This window comes from Bombus flavifrons, chromosome 4 (genome assembly GCF_040668555.2).
Source record: "Bombus flavifrons isolate JBK064 chromosome 4, iyBomFlav1_principal, whole genome shotgun sequence".
NCBI classification, from domain to species: domain Eukaryota; kingdom Metazoa; phylum Arthropoda; class Insecta; order Hymenoptera; family Apidae; genus Bombus; species Bombus flavifrons.
This window is the reverse complement of record NC_138445.1, coordinates 3803239-3823555: the sequence shown is the minus strand read 5'-3', so window position 1 is coordinate 3823555 and position 20317 is coordinate 3803239. Positions and strand designations below refer to the sequence as shown.

Below are 20317 nucleotides of genomic sequence, written 5' to 3'. Positions count from 1 at the left end.
CTAGATTATTTTCGACGATTCCTCACGAGAATGTCCACGTTCAGTGATACTTGAAATTACCGTGCACCGTGACGATTTTGCGTGACTTTAAACCGACTACTTGTTGTTGTTACGTGTGTACGTAGATGTACACGTCTCCGTGCAATGTGCCATTAATAACTTTTGCCACGTTTAATTAGCTATCACCACTATAATTATATAAGACACGGAAGATTGCGATGATTGAATAATTAAATATGTTTATTTTCATGCAATATACATGTCATTATTTTTATAATACGATCTCATAAGGTTTTATAATCTTTTATGATTATATTATACGTATATATATATGTAAAAATAGTGGCATGTATATTGCATGAAAATAAACATATTTAATTATTCAATCGTCACAGTCTATATATATATATATATATATATATTAACGCACAATAGAACTGCTCTCCCTGTGTCATTTCTAAAATAAAAATACTAAGAGAGTTGAAGTGATTCATTATGTCAAATTGTCATATCGCCTTTATTTCTAGTTGCCCAACCCCGGTAAGGACATGAATTTAACTCGAGGAATTTCACTATTATTAATTCAAATAGATGTAACAAATTTTTATTTCCTGCGAGAAAATAGTATTTGGCATACCTGGCTACCGTTTAGCTGTAAGGAAAGGCGATTTTATGTCAAACATATAGTTTGTTGAAAAAACGACATTGCGAAGAAAGGTACATTTTTAAAAACATCGATTTAGAATAGAAAGTTTGTTCAACCATTAATTGTATGATATGTGCATCATAATACCTCGTTTTTGGAATTAATCTATATAAGTATTTCAAATCTGATAATTTCTTAAAATGTAGCTCTCTTGTAGGAAACCGACGCCAAATAATACCGAAATATAACATCGATACATATAACGATATAATACAATCGATATAATATTTCCGGTAGAAATAAAAATAATAACAGCTGACGTCGTGTAGGTGACGCGAGGCAGCTGAAAAAGTGACGAAAATCATGATCGTATAATTTCCTGTGACGTGAGTCGTATTTACGCTCGACGAGACGGGAAAGGCGAAAGGGATTCGAGAGGACAGGAGAAATGCGAACAAACTGGAAAGGAGCTACTTGATGCGTCTTTGAAATACGTCCGATATCGATGGTGGCACGTTGTTGCAGAGGGTTGAGGACGAGGATAGTGACATGTCCTATGTAGTGCGATGGCGCGTCCCCTGGCGCCGAGGCAAGGGACGAAAGGGGGCGGTGATGTTCCCCACAATCCCCACGTCGCGACCAGCTTTCCTCCGAGCCAGTCGGATGCTAGATGTTGCAGGAGTCGGTTCGTTATATTCGGTTCGACTCGGCCCTAATCGGCTTTCGTCGGGTTACTCGTGCTTTTCACATACACTCGCACATTCGTTGCATTCGCGACCGATGCTCGAATACTGTTCGTTGCCGCTGTGAATGTTTTCGTGTAATTTAGCACGAAAAACATTTGAATAATCGGACACGCGACTAACGCGTTTCAAGCCGTGTGGATACCAGCGAAAAAGAGCAAAAGAGTAAGTGACAGGTCGTTGCACTTGCTCCATCCAATCAGTGTCGTCGCTTCGTTGAATTTCCGTGCGTGATTTGTGTTTACTGGCCGCGCCTGAATACCGTTACTTGTGACACTAGCAGACTGTGCGAAATTTCGTGACTTCTGTCTCTCGCGTTTTTCATCTCTGCGATCGATCTTCGCTTGTCGTGCCCTGTCAACTTCAAACGCTGTAATTTCTTTCGAGATTTTCAAAGTATATCGTGGCGGAGACGCGTCCAAAGTATCAAACGTATTTGTAATAAGCCGAGGAACGGTACAGAGTGATCGTGACAAGAACGGTGCACGAGAGCACGTAGAGCGACCTGTTGTGTCGGGATAGTCGACAGGAAGACACGTAGAATTTAGTGCCTGTCGGGACTCGTTGAACGACGCTAACCAGAACGGTGAACAAGTTACGACGCGTCTAGGAAAGTTGAACATCAAACTCTACACATTCTACAGTCTACAAAGTTCCTAAAGTCATACAATTTAAACGTCGAATTCTTCGCGGCGTAACAGCCGAGAGACAAGTAAAAGGGAGGACAGATCGCAGAAAAATTCCAGCGATAATGCGTACAGTGAGCGAAGCAATGAAACATCGCGCGATCAGCTGACTAGCCGAACTCTTTGGCGGTCGTCAGAACTCGGCCGGTAACGAAAATCGGCAGAAGACCGGCAAGAACCCTAAAAATCGACAGCAACCTAGATTGCCTACTTGTGCGGTTATGACGTTTGGAACGCCGTTTCACACCGAGAAGTCGCAGTTCGTTGGCGATAACCCTGTTCGGTATGTTCTCTCAACTTCTCTCCCTCTTTTTCTCATTATTTCAGTCGTTAGAAACCGGTTTCGGCAAATACATATACGTATATCGTGAGATTCGAAGGTTTTACGAGATTGATACTCGATGTTTTGACTTTGTAACGAAACTTCAGACTGAAGTATATACAAAAACTCGTTTTTTCCTTTTTGAGATAAAAACGCAGGCTTTTTGTTCATTTAACTTCACCTTTTACAAGCTGCTTCATTGTGTAAATACACCGACACTTAAAACGGAAGTGGAGTTTATTTGTTGAACAAAATATGAAGATATTATCTTCCAAAGATTAAACATTTTCCTTTCTTGGTCTTTGAAATGGATATGTTACAGATGTATTGATAAAAATGTTTAAGCTTGAAATATCAAATATTTTCTGTGAAAAAATTGTATACGTAATTAAATGTACATGTACATATTAAGTTTTATATTTATTCTTTATAAAGTGTATTTACATTACATGCTTAAGCGCTTAATCCATAATTTTGTAGTATTCAACGCATAATAACGTCTGCATATGTAGGAATTCATAAATTCAGTCATTTATGTGGCTTCTTATTTATTAGCAATTTAAAGACATTTATCGTGTCTAGAGACATTTGTTTTTAAATTACAAATTTTAGCACAAGCTTACACAGCTGAAAGATGACTTAATCTATTGAAGTATTAAGTTTCATGTGATTGTAAAAAAAATGTAATTATGTATAGTAGCTACATGTACATCAGTCTAATTGTTTATACAGGGTATCCCAGAATTTGACAGTCAAACTCTGTCAGTATATTACGTGGATATAATTAAGCAAAAAATATTACATAAACACAGGCCATTCAAAACTCCATTAAAATGTTCTCATAAAAATATGAAATATGGTGGGAACTCTGTTATAAGATAAGAATAGATTTTCAATCAGCATGATAATATTCCATTGCAAAATGTTCACTGTTCTTCTCGATACGAAACTGATAAAATTGATATTACCCCATGATATGAACTGATATTATCCCATAAAGTTCATTTTGATTTAGTTTGTATTAGTTCCTAACGTATATTTTTTCCTTTCTTTTTTTCTTTCAAATTTTTTGCACGTAAAAATTCAATAGAGCGAAATTACAGGCTAAAGCATTGTTTTCTTTGTTCTGTACTGTTATTATTACTCGCTCGATTTAGTCCATAAAATGTACTGACAAAGTTTGGTTATTAAATGCTAGGAAAACTGTATTTCTGCCTAATTGTATAAAATTTACTATATTAATTGTAATAAATATGTAATAATATCGTAAGAGCTTACGAATTTCAATATGATCGTGGAAATCACAATGATATCATATTATACATCAGCTTTATTAAATTCGGTCAATCACAGTCCTTTATTTCGCAGAAATGTTGTTTATAGTCGAAAACTAATACATGCACGATATATCTGCCTATTATGAAACAATAGTATGATAACGAGGTCCTATGTGTATTGATTGATATTCTAGGAATATATCAGTTTGATAATAACGCATATTTTATATTTTTTCGTATTTCGTATTTCAACAGATAAAAACTTCATCGGTTATTTAACGACTTAAGTTCTTGCACAAGATACCCGATATTTGGAACATTTTTATCGTTATTAGTTGATCGTTTTTCTTAATCTCTTATAAATAAATTACATAATTCCATTTTTAAATATGACATGTCAGTTGCAAAGGAATAAATTCGTTTCTATTTTCTTATTTCCACATACTCGAGTATCAATGGTCGATGAGAAGCAATAATCTGACTAACGGTCGTAATTGCAGAAACGCGTACGTTGAAACTGCCGTAATAGCCGTGGAATTATTTCATTAACATGGAGAAGCAAATGATTCTTTGAAGTCAATTCTACGCTAACGATTTCGATAATAATTATGTTTTACGCAAGTTCCTAGCAAATAAGAAGGTTTCTGTTTTGCTTCGATCGTAATATACAAAGTTCATTGTTTCGAGAAACGGCCAATGACAAATCAGACATTTGGCATCATACGTACTAAAAGTCTCGTTAATACATTTACGATTAGATCCAGAATTATAAAAATGATTGAAAATCAAGAATACGTACAATACGTAACTCGAATGAAATTTGATAGTTGTCGCTAGCTATAGCTACCTATTATAGCTATAGCTGTGGGAAACATAGCTGTTCAGGAAACGAACATAAATTACTTAATCGAGATGATATTGTATATTCCTTTTCGTCTGTGAACCGCATTAAATTTCTCAAAATTAATGGTCAGTGGTATTATGGAAATGCTTGTCTACGTTTACGTAAAAAAGAAAAACGTAATAACACACAGAGGAAGTATCGCTGTCTTCTTAATTTATTAGAGGCTTCGAGTGAGAAAATATGGACATCTCCTTTCATCTAAAATATTAAAGTAACTTGGAAAATAATTACCAGTTACAGACCTGTGACGTCAGTTTAGCGTATTTTCAGTCTCACGTGCATATTGTATGTGCGTGCCTATGCGACTAATTTGGCATTGGTTCGTGGAGATACATTCGAACGTCATTCAATGCTGCACAATATACGATTAATGCATATTGATACCCACTCGCATGCTCACACGATCGCATAAGAATCATTCTTCGAGGCGAAGCGTCTTGTATTTTTATAGTCTCGGAAGTAGAGAAAGCGTCAGTAAAAAGGTATGCTACTCTCGAGAAAATGACCAGAGAACGATACAGGATAGTTCTGATACAGTGCTGACGCTTCCTTTGTTCTGTTGCTACGCGTCAGGAATCTCAATGGCATTGTAGACCGTGAAAAAATTTCTGACGCACATAAATTCAGGTTGAAATCGAGATTAAAGGAGACGTTATCTGTTGAAAGGAGACGTATCTAAGTGCTGATAAAGCGTGCTTTTTTTCTTTTTTTTAAATAACAACGATAAAATACAATCGAAATATAATTTCGAAGTACCAACATAGCAATATAATAATAACGTTATTTCATTGTATACAATTTTTTAACGAATCACGCTTTTTTGAAGTTCCTTTGTTAATATTGATAATAAATATTATTTTCATTGTTGTTGTGTTAGTAAAGTATAGAATCTGAAAGGAGCTGCACTGATACATTTCTATTAAACTGAGAAAATTTATGTTTTTATGAACTTAGAGAAGTAAAGGTACATATGTAGATATCCAAAACAAAGTACATCTTCTGACAGTGAGTAGGTGAAACGTTTATTTATTAGTTATCTATTACACTTTATTTATTGTTATTATTTATTACCATACTATTATAACACTAATCTTACCAGGCCTGGCCAAGTGACCGGTTTCGAAATTTAATTTAAAATTCTACATTCCTTGTTATTTCTTTTGTTCGTCTAGCTCTATGTAAATTCTTATATTATTTGCGAAAACAATTTCTCAATATTTCATAATATTATCTGCTCAAACAATTTCTCAATTTTTGTTAATATAAGAATTTACATAAAGTTAAACGAACAAAAGAAACAACGATGAATGTAGAATCTTAAATTAAATTTCGAAACCGGTTATTGACCGGGCCTGGTAAGATTGGCGTTGTAATAGTATGGCAGTAAATAATAACAATAGATAAAATGCATAATAAAACGTTTCACCTATTCACTGTCAGAAGATAATATAATAATACCCACTAATATCGCAATCTCGGTAGTTTAACGAATTTAGGAAGAAAGAACTAGCTTTTCACGAAAATTTGATAAGTTACGGGTAACAATTAAATTTGTTATTCTCGCTGCAGTTACAAAGTTATGTACAAGTGAAATTGAAAAAGTTTCGCACGCAGTTGAAACTTTGTATGCAGGTGACGAGATGAAAAGTTTCGTGTAAATTCTTCATCCATAATACGCGGTAATATGACCGATTTGAGTGGATAGGTTGGTCAGTGAACTAGAAAAATGTGACGTTATTGCGCTGATGGAAGCGCAGAGGCAAGGACGCGTTGGGGTAGATTGCTATGACCTTATTATCCTCAACATGCTGTTACTCGAACAACGACATCTAAACGAGAGAAGAGAGTATGAAACATTCATTCTGAGCGTTGCTCAGAACTCGTTCTTTGTTTTTGTAGTCGTTCGATTGATTATACGCGTGAACATCTTTCCTTGTTTAACGCTTCCTCTTCTGTTTCAAGAACACTTGGAATTTTTAGGTGTTTAACAAAATTAATTTTCATAAATTATTTCAAATAAATTATACAATTATTAAAACGTATATCTTTGAAGCCTCAGTTTTATTCTAATAAATAATAACTAGGATGAAGCAGTTGTATCGGTGCAGAAATTATGTTTCATGATATCATCTCGTGTCTTAGATACGAAGAACAATGTAATAGTCTATTCTCTTTATTTTTTACGGAATTATTTTTACGAAAAGTTTGTAGCTTATTCATTGACGACATAAATGTAAAATCACCGCGATGAATTGGAATCCGTGTTATATTGAATTCGTTTTATATATCGAAACTTTTCATTACATCGTACGACGACATTTCGAAATTCCTAAAAAGAAAGTAGGAACTAAGCTTTCTGCATTACATACACCTGTTGTGAGAATCGTTGCTGCAATTAATAATTCGTGCTGTATTAACTTGAACGTTGATTGACGCATTATTTATCCAAAACAAACTTGTTCGCAATGTTCCGTGGAAGCAAACATCTCCGGATTATGCGGAACACATTTCCAACTTTCAAATAAAAAAGTAAAAAAGATAGGAATCAAGCAACGGGGTATATCCACAATTTTCCAACGTTTAAAAACATCGAAATTTGTTCTGTGTAAATATTATTCCATTTCTATTCCGTTGATATTTCTCGTGTACAAATATTTTTTGTTCTTCAAATATATAATAATCCATTACGTATGTGCCTTTGTACTGTACATTTAAAACAGTAATATCGTCTATCTTATTTGCATATCATAAAATATAATTTTTCAGTAAGGTAAACGAAGGGAAAAGGAATATCCTGATAAAAGAATCAAGCTGTTTTGAGGCTTTATTTGCCCGATTTATTAACTCTATTCGTTATTAAAAGAAGAAAGTATTTAAAAACAAAAGAAACTAACGACCAATCTATATAAATATATAGAGTTTGTATTTATATTATTTTAAATTGTCCAACAAGACAAGTTCTAAACATGCATGGTACGTTAGCGACAAATATTTACTTTATATTATATAGAGTTATTAATATTTGTCTTTATAATCTAATAATTTACAATTAATCTCTGTGTTCTAAATATGCATGGTACGTTAGCGATAAATATTTACTTTAAACTATATAAAGTTGTTAATATTTGTCTTTATGATCTAATAATTTATAATTAATCTCTGTGTTTATAACACTCGCTTCTTCTCAGGCCATGCTATATCCACAGAGAAGTCATTAGTTTTGCGAATGTTTTATGTCTTTTTTAGAATGTCTATTTTAGAACAATCGACAATGAGCTTCACCTCAGCTTTCGAATATTTAAACTACTTAAATCAATTATTTCTACCGTGTTTGTCTGCTTTTTATATTGGATTGAAAGGGAAGTTTTTAGATTTTACTGCAACAACCTATCAACTAGACAGTTCGTTAGTATTAGGTTGTCCGGAAAGTGCCTTTCTTTCGCAAACGTGTTTTTTACAACAATGCACCTTCGTACAAACGTGAAACCAAGTCTGTGAAATGTCGCGTTGTTTATCTCAACAGAACAAAACGGATCGTACATAATTCGACAAAATAATATAAAACAAAAAATGTTATGCATCTATAATTTCCTCATAAAACGAAAGAAACTTTTCAGACAACCTGATAGTTATCCTTTTGTTTTTATAATCTTATCCAGTGTTTCGTTAGCTACTACGATCACGAACTTGTTTTGAAAAACCATCTGCATCTATCTCGCTAATGAAGAAGAATTCATCCTCATTTAAAACACCGCTAGAGCATACGTGAATTTTATTACTCGTAATTAGAGAAATGTTAAAGGATTAAATTGCGAACCTATGGAATATACCGCATATTCGATTGATTTAACGGCATCTGGATTGTAGAGTCATTTAACTGGGAAAAGTTCAGAGTTCAAAGGCAAATGAAGATGTCAACAACGTTTGATCAAGATTATTTCACTTGTAAGTAACAAAGTTTTTGTGACGAACGAATGTGAAACATCATAATTGGACTTGAATTCGCAGAAAATTGAAATGTGCCGAAATGCATATTAATGTGTAAAAATATGTAAAATACCCAATATAGTACGCGTCATAACGTTTAATTGGCGAAACAAATCTGTCTCACATTTTCAATAGGTTTCATAAAAAATTGAATTTGCATAAACATTCGCAGCCTAATTTTAGTACATCAATTCCGTAAATATAATACAGCAGTGCTCGGTGCGATAAAATTGTAAAACTTTCCACTGAAGCCAATCGACTGCAATATAAATAAAGCATACACTTTCGTTTCTGTGTTCTTGGAAGTATATTTACATTCATTCTAATCCATTTACATTCAATTCATTCATTTCGAAAACATTAATCGTTCAGTCACTTACACTTTCCAGCGAATTCTCCGCTTTATTTTGTTCGCGAGGAAAAGAAACGCGTATTTTTTATATTTACGCTCATTCCAATCCATTTACATTCAATTCATTCAGTTCGAGAATATTAATCGCGTTCAGCCAGTTACACTTACCAGCGAATTCTTCGATTTGTTTTGTTTTGTTTGCGACGAAGAGAAACGGCTATTGTAATCAGTGTTGGGCAAAATTTTATTCGAACGCCAGATAACGAGTAAAAATAAAGAACGAAATTTTATTTCCCACTGACGAACGAATATCCAATCGAACAAGCATTTATCCGAGTAAACATTTTTTCGTATAAGGAATTATTCGTGCAAGAATTTATTTATTTTAATTTAGGAATAAGAATTTAATCGAACAATTTATTCCGATGAGAATCTATTCGCATAGAATTATATATTAACATGTAGATATTTACGTGTCGCGTGGAGAATGAACATGGTACTGAACGTGATATATTTTCAAGCTACATTATCAAGTTATTGTAACATTGTAATATTGTAACAATATTCGAATAAAAATTTAATCGAACAATTTATTCCGACGAGAATCTATTCGCTTAGAATTATATATTACATTTTTTTTTTATTATTTAATTTGTACTATACAATTTGTCCAGCTGGACATTCGGTAAATTTATATATTACACGTAGATATTTACGTGTCGCGTCGAGGATGAACATGGTATTGAACGTGAGATAATTCTCAAGCTACATTGTCAAGTTTTTCTAACATTGTAATAATATTCATAATTAACTTCTTTCAAATGCCAGGTTAGAAAGTTTATCGTTCTTTGTAAATTATTTCTTGGGTAAAATAATACTAAGAATTGTACCCGATGTCTGTATATACTTGTACAAAGTTAAGCGCGAACAAAAAATTATTCGTATTATTATTCAAAAAATTCTGCAATCGTTATTCGAGTAAATATAGAAAATTTGTTACGGGAAACAAATAATTATTCCACGAAATAAAATATTCCACCGATATGGATTCATTCAGGTAATTATTTCACATTCGAATTCGAATTCGAATAATACCCAATTCCGATTGTAATTAGCCTACGAACCTGTGACTTTTTCCACGTTTAAATGACGTTTCCTGAATTCTGCAATGTCTTTCGTCACACGTTTCACGCTTGTGTCATGGCTGGAATCGTTTGATGGGGGAAGGATAGCAATAGCAACAGCAACAGCAGTAAGTTCTTTCGTGTGCAACGAACCACTGTCGTGTTTCGTTCCACTCCGTTCCATTCTTTTAAACGGCAAGGAAAAGGTCGCACATCTATTGCCGCATTAGACCCTGGTTATGGTCATTGCGCCAATTCAGTTCGACATCCGTCCACGTCATTCGTTCGCGTGTGGACAAGCACTTCGTTTCGTTGCTAAATAGCCAGGGCAGGATGACGTTTCGACGATGCTGGCCGAATTCAAAAGGGTCGTTGACGTTGGACAGATCAATGGTTTCGCCTTGGATCGTAGGCTTCTTAATTCACTCTGAAATCGATCGTTAAACTCGAACACTGTAGGATATATAGAGGAATTATTGTTCTTAGGTCATCGACGTATTTATGTTTATGTAATACGTCGAGAATGACGAAAGACAAATTACCATGAATAAAAAGGTGTTCTTTCACGTAGTTAAAGTAGGTAAATAAATTTCGTTTTTGTAACTTCTAAGTAGATTTTATCGTATCGTGTTACGTTGTTTATACAGGGTGGTTGGTAACTGGTGGTACAAGCGAAAAGGGGGTGATACTACGCGAAAAAAGAAGTCGAAAATATAGAATAAAAATTTTTTTAATTTTTTTCTTTTTTTTTTAATTTTTTTAAAAATCTACAGTGAGATCCGTTATAACGAGACGTGATAAAGTGCACGCGTACCGAGCGAAAATTCAAAGTCGATTTTCTCGAAAACAAAGCCTCAAACGAAAAATTTTTATTCTATATTTTCGACATCTTTTTTCGCGTAGAATCACCCCCTTTCCGTTTGTACCACCAGTTACCAACCACCCTGTATATTTGCTTAGGGATGGGAAGAATCGTCACTTGGCAATTAGGTTTTGCCTCTGATCGCAGAGTATTGTTCTTAGATCATCTACACAATTACAACGAATAAAAATTGTCTAATAATTTATTTAATTTTAAGATGTTCTTTCAAGCAGTTCAGGTAGGTAAATAAATTTCGTTTTAGTAACTTTTAAAATTACATATTACTGTATTACATTACATCATTTGTATATTTACTTAATGATGGTAAGGACTATTGCTTCGTAATACGATATTTGAGCTCACTATAATATAGTAATCACTTCGGAATGTAGTGATTTGCTCGTTATTCGATGCAAATTTTCACGTAATCAAGTCATCAGTTACTGTGATGTAACCGCACTCGTGTCTATAACAAAAGCTACATTTCTTTTATTTCAGACTCTAATAGAAATTTAAACCGAATTATATAGCAATTATGAGAATGGAGAAAGACTTATCTCAGTCGATATTTTCGTCCACGGCGCGTTTTCTTCAAATTATTAATTAGTACGACGGTTTTCTATTTTTAACTTCGATACTTTCTCCTTTCTTTAAGTATTTGTAAAGACTCGGTGAAAGGGACGTACAGATGGGTTTCATGGTTCTTTTGTAAGCAAGGGAAAAAGGTTCGCCTGAGGTTATTTGGCGGTAATGCGTTTCGAGGTTATGGTACATCATTGTGCGTTTCACGGATCGCATGACGATAGTAATTTTCGACTGTTAGGCGACTGTTAGGTTCCACTCTTGAGCGCCTCGTCGAAAAAGCCGAGGAATGAGATAATAGCAAACTCGTCACACCGAATGCTTATTTTCTTATTATCAGTTGTTATTTCATTTTCGGTGTTTTCATCTCTTATTTTTCTGCTTAATCGCTGCTCTAATACCACGAATGGCTCGTAAATATCGTACATTATAATTCGACCGTGGATTTTTATGCACCTGTAGGAAATATTAAAGTGTAAAATCGCATAGGATACACGTGATACAAAACAGTACGTAAAATATTCAAAGTACAGCGCTGTGTGTAATAGCTGGTAGATAAAACAGTTTTCTACCGAGGTTGTAGTTCTTCGATTATATTCTTCTAAGAAAGGAACTTGCTTGAAAATCCGCAGTCTAATTATAATTCAAGATCGCAGGAAAAAGACAATTCTTGTTTATTTCTGTAGTCTAGATTGTCTGTAGCATTAGCTTCAATCTCAATGCGATTATACGATATATAAATACTGAGATATGTGTAATTTTGTGTGCTACACTAGATTAGCTGCGTAGCAGTGACATACATATATGAGTATGAGTGTATGGGGGTATGTGCGTGCATAGCGTCTTGTAAAACAGAAGAATACAACTGTTCCGTTGGTAGTGTAGTAAAGAAGATGGCGAGACAAAGAGAGCGCTGAGACGCGTGCAAATGTGTATCGACGAATATCTTGTGCATCGCATATTAGATAAATTTGAAACTATTTTGATATCAATTCTAAGTGTAATCTAAGTGTTCCTATACATTTATTTCGGCAATTAAGATCCACACTTCTCAACAATAAAAATATCTTCGAATGATACATTTGACATATTATTGAACGAGTTTGGCAAGAGTCAGCCAATCCATGAGCAAGATGCGCCTATATTGAATTTCATGCAAGACACTCGCTCTTTGTTCACCTACGATATACATTTTTCCATTTAATCTGTTTGAATGTCGTAGCAAGAGATCATCTTTTTAAAACACGAGGTTTAAAGTGGTTTCTGTTTTTATCGTTATCAATCATAATATCGTTATAAATCAAAGCATAAAAATCCGCAATCTATTCATCGTTATCGTAGAGAGATCGTTCGCGCCAATTATCGCTCGATTATGTGCAAGTGAAACTCAATGCGATTATCTCTTCGAAGCGTAAGGACCGTTGGGAAAAAGCCAAAGTAGGCGCGTGGATCCGTAGAAGAAATGCGCGTTTACTTGTCGAGTATACCAGCTGGCTGCTGAAGCGAGCAAAACTCTCATAGAAAGAAGACTAAAAAGAAAACACCCCACTGACCTCACTAAAGAAATAAAATAGTCAAACTCGAAGATGGTATTCCGCTGGGGGTAGCCATCCACATATTACTTAGCAATTAAGTTAGAAAAATTTACCAAATGTCCAGCTGGACAAATTGTAAAGTACAAATTAAATAATAATATTAAAAAAAATAACTTGTCGAGTAAAGTAAAGTAAAGTAAGTTCTATCGCAGACCGATGATGGAGAAGAGGAGTTGAAGTTAGACGAGTTGCTGGGGACGGACACTCCAATGTCCTCACTTGGCATTTTCTCGATATCCAGAGGGTGGAGAGGATAAGTAATCGGTGAATGCGTGTTTCCAGGATAGAGAAAGTCCAACATCTGTACGTACCGGTCGCACCATGTAGCGACAGGTCGTGAGCGTGACGTTCGAGTGCCCGACTAACGGTTCGCTGGCAATAAAATAAAGCGCGGCGCGTTTAAGCGAAGGAAAAAAGCTAATTGCCTGCTAATTCCAAAACATTCCGCGTTGTTGCGTTTTACTTGATTATAAACGGTCGTCGACTGCTTCAACTATCACTAAACACTCGTTGGCTGTATGATGCTATCGCTGCGCGGCAGCGGCTATCTAAAAAAAGGTCGTTGCGAGACACGCAACGCAAGGTACAGGCGAAAAAGTCGATGTAAATCAGTTGGGGCCGCAGGTGTTTATCAATCGGAGGCTAACGCACGCGGCAAACGTGCGAGCGTGTACACTGCTCCATAGAAATTAGCAGAGGCTAGGTGTATTCGAGCGTATCGGTCCGCTTCATGACGCTCCGATAAATCGCCGACGCTTGCTGCTTGATTATAAAAATATCTAACCCACGCAATAACGGCTGTTGCGCCGATACATGCGTGGACGATATCGGACGGCGACAGTGATACGTCATTCGACGCACGTCTACACGTGACGACGAAGCTGGCAGCAACGTAATGGAGGTTGCAGTCAAGGCTGTAGAAAGGCGTTCCTTATTGCATCTTGCGAGCCGTACTAACCGGTCGTCGACCTGCCACGCTGCCGACTCTTTGTGCAAGGTCATTTTACTTATTGTTAGATTCGTTTTAGTGCGCGCGTATTCTTTCGACCTGTCGTTGCCTTTGTTTCGCGGCCACTCGCGTGACCGAGAGATGAATACGTTCGATGAATCGGGAATTTTGTAATCGGCTGCCTAACAACCCGCCAGCGGATGCGGTTCTACCTCGAAAGCGGAATAATTTTATAATACGGTGATTCAGTTGCGTCGATCTACCGGCGTCGTAGTTTTCTTGTTTCTTTGTTTATCTTTTCGGCGTTTTATCGTTTCATTGCTTTATTGGGTTCGCCGGTGGAGTGTCTCTACGATGGTAAATAAAACTGTAAAATTTATGCTCTATTTTTGTATTTATTAACTTTGCTCTTTAAAGTGTAACATTTTTCCTATATTATGTTTTGCGAAGGTCTTTGGAAATTTCACGTTGCCCTTTTTGATATGAAAGTGATAATTTCGCTTCAGGCGATTATACTTGGAATTCTAATTAACCAAAAATTGAGTACGACAGAGATAATGTGACTCATAAAAGCAAGTAGATGAGAATTAATTATTTTGTACGGTTAATGATTGAATATTCCAAGGATGAATCTTGAATATTCCGCTTTGAACTCGGTTAAGCTTTTCGCTTTAATAATTTCTAGCAAATTGATGAGAACATAAATATGATAAATATATAAAAAATGATTTACAAAGAACAAATTGGAAAATTTGTACATTTTTCCATAGTATTTTCAAATGAAAACTGGAAGAAAGCTTCTAGCCAGCCAGAACGTAGAATTTTGTCTAAAAATCGCATTTAAAAAGTGCGACGCAAGTAATGTCATGGAAATTCAAACTCTGTACAACAATCTCAATCATACTTCAATCAAACTTGGTTAATGCAGATTCTCCTATTGCAGCGCAGCTTAAGAAACTTCATTTTCTCGTTTAATTGCGTTAGCGAGGCTCCGCTGCAGCTTTATCAAGAAACGTTTCCGATTCTAGCGACGCTGTATCTTCTTAAAATATATCGTATCGATTTTATCGTTTCGAAATATCGAATTTCTCCCGTGTCATACACACGAGGACGAAACTCGAACATTGAAATATCCTGTTCGCTGCTTTACGGTATCGCGAAATGAGAGGAAGGAAAGAAGTTGGGATAAATTTCATCCGAAGTTGCCGGCAACGATAATAGCTGGAACTTTCCGCTATTCGTTGCTTTAATTCGAACCGTTCGAGAAGTTTACGAACACTGAGGAAATTATTCCGCTCGTTGTTCGAAGACCTCCGAGTAACCCTGTTCTGCTAAGTTCAACGAATTTTCTTAGCCGGCTACAAGTCTTGCGAAGAAGCTGCACTCAAGTTAATTAGTTTTCCGCCCTTTTGCGTAAGAAAACGTAATGAGGGTTGTCGCGCCGGTGATAACTCCCTTTCACGAAGTCATTAAAGTCATCTGCCTGTTCGAGGGCGCGATACTTTCCTGTTCGTCGTTTCAACCCCACCAAAGTTAAGAAGCTTTGTGGAAGTCACAAGTGAACCAGTTTTTTGAGGCGAGAGATGCGATTAATAATCCTGGAAGCGTCGGAAGGTCGGAACAAATTGTCCCGCAGCCTTTGTAACGAAGCACGAGTCTTAAAAAGTTGGAGGGTCGTCCTCCAAGTTTGGCAAACGATCTCGTTATAAAACCATGAGAGTGATCGAACGCTTTAATCCATTATAACACCATACAAGTCGAAGGCTACACATTCGCATGCAATCATGTTTTTAGGAAATATTTACACGCAACGTTGCGTATATACCAACGAACCTTTATGGTTGTTACCTGAGTCAAAGTAATAAAAAATAAAGAAAAATCCATTAAGCACTGAATGATAAGGTAACAAAATTTTATTTACATCGAGTTTATATTCTTGCAGAGGCATAAACATAGTTTTAAGAGAAAATTTCATTTCTTGGAAACTTCGAAAGAAGACAATTTTCGTTTGTAATTTTTCTTCACCATTTTTCGAAGAATAGGAAATTAGATTTTGTTATACATAAAACAGTGTATGAGGAGCCACGACGAGAAAGAAGAAGTGCAAGTTATAAATGAACTGTTCGAAATGCTACAAAGCACAGTGGCATTTTCGATTTCATGTATCGAATAACGTTAAAATGTGTCTGTTCTGTATACAAACTCGCATTGCTTGTAAATAGAAAAAGGTTGATGTGTTCTGATATTGGAGAATAGATTGTCATAATATAGATGTGAATTGCAGTAAATTGTTGGACAATTAAATATAAATTAATGTTTTACTTTATTATTATTTCATACAATGAAATCATTGTCTGTATAGTTTTGCGAATAGATGATCATCATTCGCTTGTAATTTTCTATATGAAAGAGCTCGCTGACGAAACTTCGCGTTTTATTCAAAGACAAAGAATCGAGCTAGAAAGTTACATTAGCCGTCTCTTGAACCATTACGTGTCAGTTCAGCGTTTCGTTCTTTTCGTGGACAAAGCGCTCGATCTCTTTTGATCTATTCTCTGGGAAAACACGTGTCAACGTTGTCAAGAAAATAGTTACGTTATGAGAAACACCATCATTCGGTTAATAGGAAATGTGATTGCTTAAGGCAATTTTTATGAATCACGAGTTCAATGTAAGACGCAGTTTTTCTTTGTCAAGAAAATAAGCCGTATTATTATCCTTATTAACCTTCAAGGAAATAAGTTCAGAGCCATGGTATAGTAGCCAGAGTATATACAAGTATGTGTGTGCATGATGCACTTACTTTTAAATTCAATTAACTGCGTTGTGAAAAATCTAATTTCTTTTCTTTTCTATCTGCTATTCGATCGCGTATAATATATTTAATAGATTTAAATATACTTTGTTTGTACTTTATGATATAAACGTTATAATTATAGACTGACTTTTAAACTTTTACTTATAGCAATAATCAACTTGCTAAATTACATAAGCTGAATAACAAAGAGTCTTTGTAGACAGCACTGTAAGTGCCAAAAGTAAAATTTTTTAACGGAGAAAGAAACTTCTCTGATTTAAAATTATTTCCACAATTTCTGATTATTTCGTCTGATTATTATGATGCTCTTAAGAGTACGATAATCATGAACCGCATCACAAAATTTTCTACTAAAATTTTGCGCTAATGTAGACAAAGTTCATCAGAAAAAGTCACCGTTTAGTCGTAGAGAAAACTGAATGTGCCATTCATTTAAATTTGGAAGCACCGTAAGCGCCATTCCTATTTGTCCCTGATAACTTGTACGAAACCAGACAATGTACTCTCTTCGAGATGTTCTTTTTATTTTTATTATAGAAGTATATTTTCTACTGTCACGAGTAAGAATTGTTATAAAATTATAGAAAAATTCACATTGTTTTATACAGAGGCGATGTTGGACTTACCGGTGGTATCAGCTTTTAACATTATTAATAATTATTTACAAATGGAGATTGCTCTTAACTTCTACGTCACAGTGTTCTCATTGGCATGTGACGTTACACGATAAAAAGCGTTTTTTAATTTGTGCAGGACTTTTTTAATTGAGCAAGGACTTTCCCCATTTATATGGTCACCAATGTATATATTTGTCTAATGATATTATTATAATCAAATGATTTCCGAGAGATACAAATAGCATGATACAAGGTTATTTAAAATATAATTACACGTCAAAGATGATTATCAACAGAAATTTCGAAACGTTGCAGTAATGTACGTTTTCTTATTGTATATTATCTTTGCATATATTATCTACGACAGTGTCTTGTCCATTACGTAATCATATCAGGTGGAAGTTTGCTTAGTTATATTATTAACGACGTGATTTGTACGCGATCAACGTATAACGTTATATTCTTTTTCCTTCCGTTCAGAAGTCGAATAGAATAACAAGGAAATTACACCTACGATTCGTATGATTTAAAGCAGCTCAAACACTGAAAATGGCATTGTAACACGCGTGCCATAAATTTACAATCTTCGCATAATGTATAATGTATAGTATATTTCCTCGACATTGAAATTCGTATGGAGACATCAGATAGATATTTTGGATAGATCGGTAGAATGTAAAACAAATAGTAAGGTTGATATTATATTTACATATACAAATAATCATTATAGAAAGATTTACGTATTATTACGATTACGATTTTATTTATTTTATATTTTTCCTCTTGGGTCGTCCCAAAAGTTTCTTTCGTTTTCGTAAGGAAATAATAGATGCACAACATTTTTTTATTTATATTATTCTATTGAATTTGCATTTTATTGAACTACATTTTATTGAATTTATTTTTTTAGTGCACATTATTATTTTATTGAATTATATATGATCCATTCATTTTGTTCTATTAAAAAATGGATCATATGTAATTCAATAAAATAATATAAAACAAAAAATGCATAACATTTTATTGAATTGTATTCTTATTGCATATTATTATTTTATTGAATTATGTATCATCCATTGATTTTGTTCCATTACTACAAAATGGATCATACATAAGTCAATAAAATAATAATGTGCAATAAAAGTAAAATTCAATAAAATGTTGTGCATCTATTATTTCTTTATAAAAGGAAAGAAACTTTTGGGACAGCCTAGTATTATTGTTATATTCTTCTTTAATTATATAACTACCTCTTTTTCTTTTAATCTTAGTTGTACTTTATCTACGTAGCCAAACAATTGTGTTACATTGTGATCAAAAGTTTAATATTATTTCTATCTCAGTTCGACTTTAAATAGTATAATTAGTTTTCTTGACGTAATTTAAACATAACTATAGAGTAACTCGCGCGTGGATATTCAAGTTCATTTAAAATTCGCTTTCTTTATTTAATCTGTCTATATATATGTCTATTTATACATCATTCTGTTAAGTGTCTGTTCGAATTAATTTTCAGAACCTTCTTTTAAGTTTCTCCAGCTTCGTGAGAAACTGGATGGATTTTGATGCATTTTCATTATTTTAAAGAGCGTTTCACGAGTAAGGTTTAGATGTATGACTTTAAAGAAAGATTTTAAAGTATGAATCACTCGCGACATGAGCGTTGGAGGATCGAGCCAAAAGGAACCAAAAATACAAACAGTAGACAATTTGCGGATATTCGCACGAGCGACCTTCTTCGCTTCGATCGTGTTTTGTTTATAATCGCTGCCACGATATAGCTAGACGACGCGACCTTCTCTTCCAAGCAATGTCTTTCTCTTTTCGGCGTGCGTCATGTCACAAGCTTCACGACTTCGCTGCGTGATAGCCGGCGCTGTATCACAGGTCGCAGAACGTTTACCGAGCCAATAGAAGTTCACAAAACATTATTATCGTCAGTCATATTATTAACACATTGGTCGTTCAGCGTGATTCGGCTAAGCTCTCTGCGGGGTCCAAATCCGACCACCGGTACGCAGAACGTAAATAGAGCGACAAGCGGGAATTTATTGTTTATCGCCTTCGATTCATTGTAAAGAAAAGATTATTTAGTTCTGAGATGGAGAAAGCGATAAGCTTTCCAGCTAGAGTATTGCGAGGGATCTCATGGCAGATATCTCAGATCTTACATTTAGTCCATAAGCATACTTGTGAGACGTACATCAATGATTTTTTCATCTTCAAAATGTTCAGTAAACAGACGATGACGAAGTCTACAACTATTGTTCGGAGTGCCCAAAATCATGCCAAATGTGTTTGCAATGTTTTAACAAATACCACGCGATATAGCATAATGTAATATTTTATCTAGAATATAAATTAATAAAAAGTATGGTATAATATATTTTTAATATTTTTATGTTGTATATCCTTCGTATAATATCCTATATTTAATTAACTCAAACAAGAAGAGCGTCATCCATACTTGGGTGACGGGACCCCCACGGAAGTATACCCATCACATAGATATGGGTGACGTGGCGACCAACGTGTTGAAAAAATTATATAAGATCCCGAGCAGATGTCAGTTACAACTAATAATAACTAACAATTATTTTTTTATAATTTTACATTTTATATACAACAAAAATTCTATTACATTTTATATATATATCAGTGGTATAAATATGCAAAAATATTCTCGAAAAGTGGTTGTCGAGAAGCATTCGTCGCTACTTTACATTCAATAATTTGCCTTATGGTGAACCTTGACCTTACGAAATTATTCCTAACGCATTTAAACTCAGCATTCAATGGATACTTGCCTTTTCACTGAAGTATCAGATAATCTGGTTTGGTTTACGAAGACCC

At 34.7% G+C, this 20317-nt stretch overlaps 1 protein-coding gene across 4 annotated transcripts in view; it reads left to right on the top strand.

The window, feature by feature from the left end:
• The window catches only part of LOC138179003 (uncharacterized), a 201149-nt gene that overhangs the window by 43125 nt on the left and 137707 nt on the right, over nt 1-20317 (top strand). The window contains exon 1 of one of the 4 annotated variants that reach the window (XM_069111398.1): nt 1297-2358. The exons of the other annotated variants lie outside the window; for them this stretch is intronic. Within the exon in view, the coding sequence (XP_068967499.1) occupies nt 2297-2358 (62 nt within the window). The 5' untranslated portion in view covers nt 1297-2296. Of the gene's footprint in view, nt 1-1296; nt 2359-20317 lie in introns of those variants that run through there. 4 annotated transcript variants of the gene reach the window in all.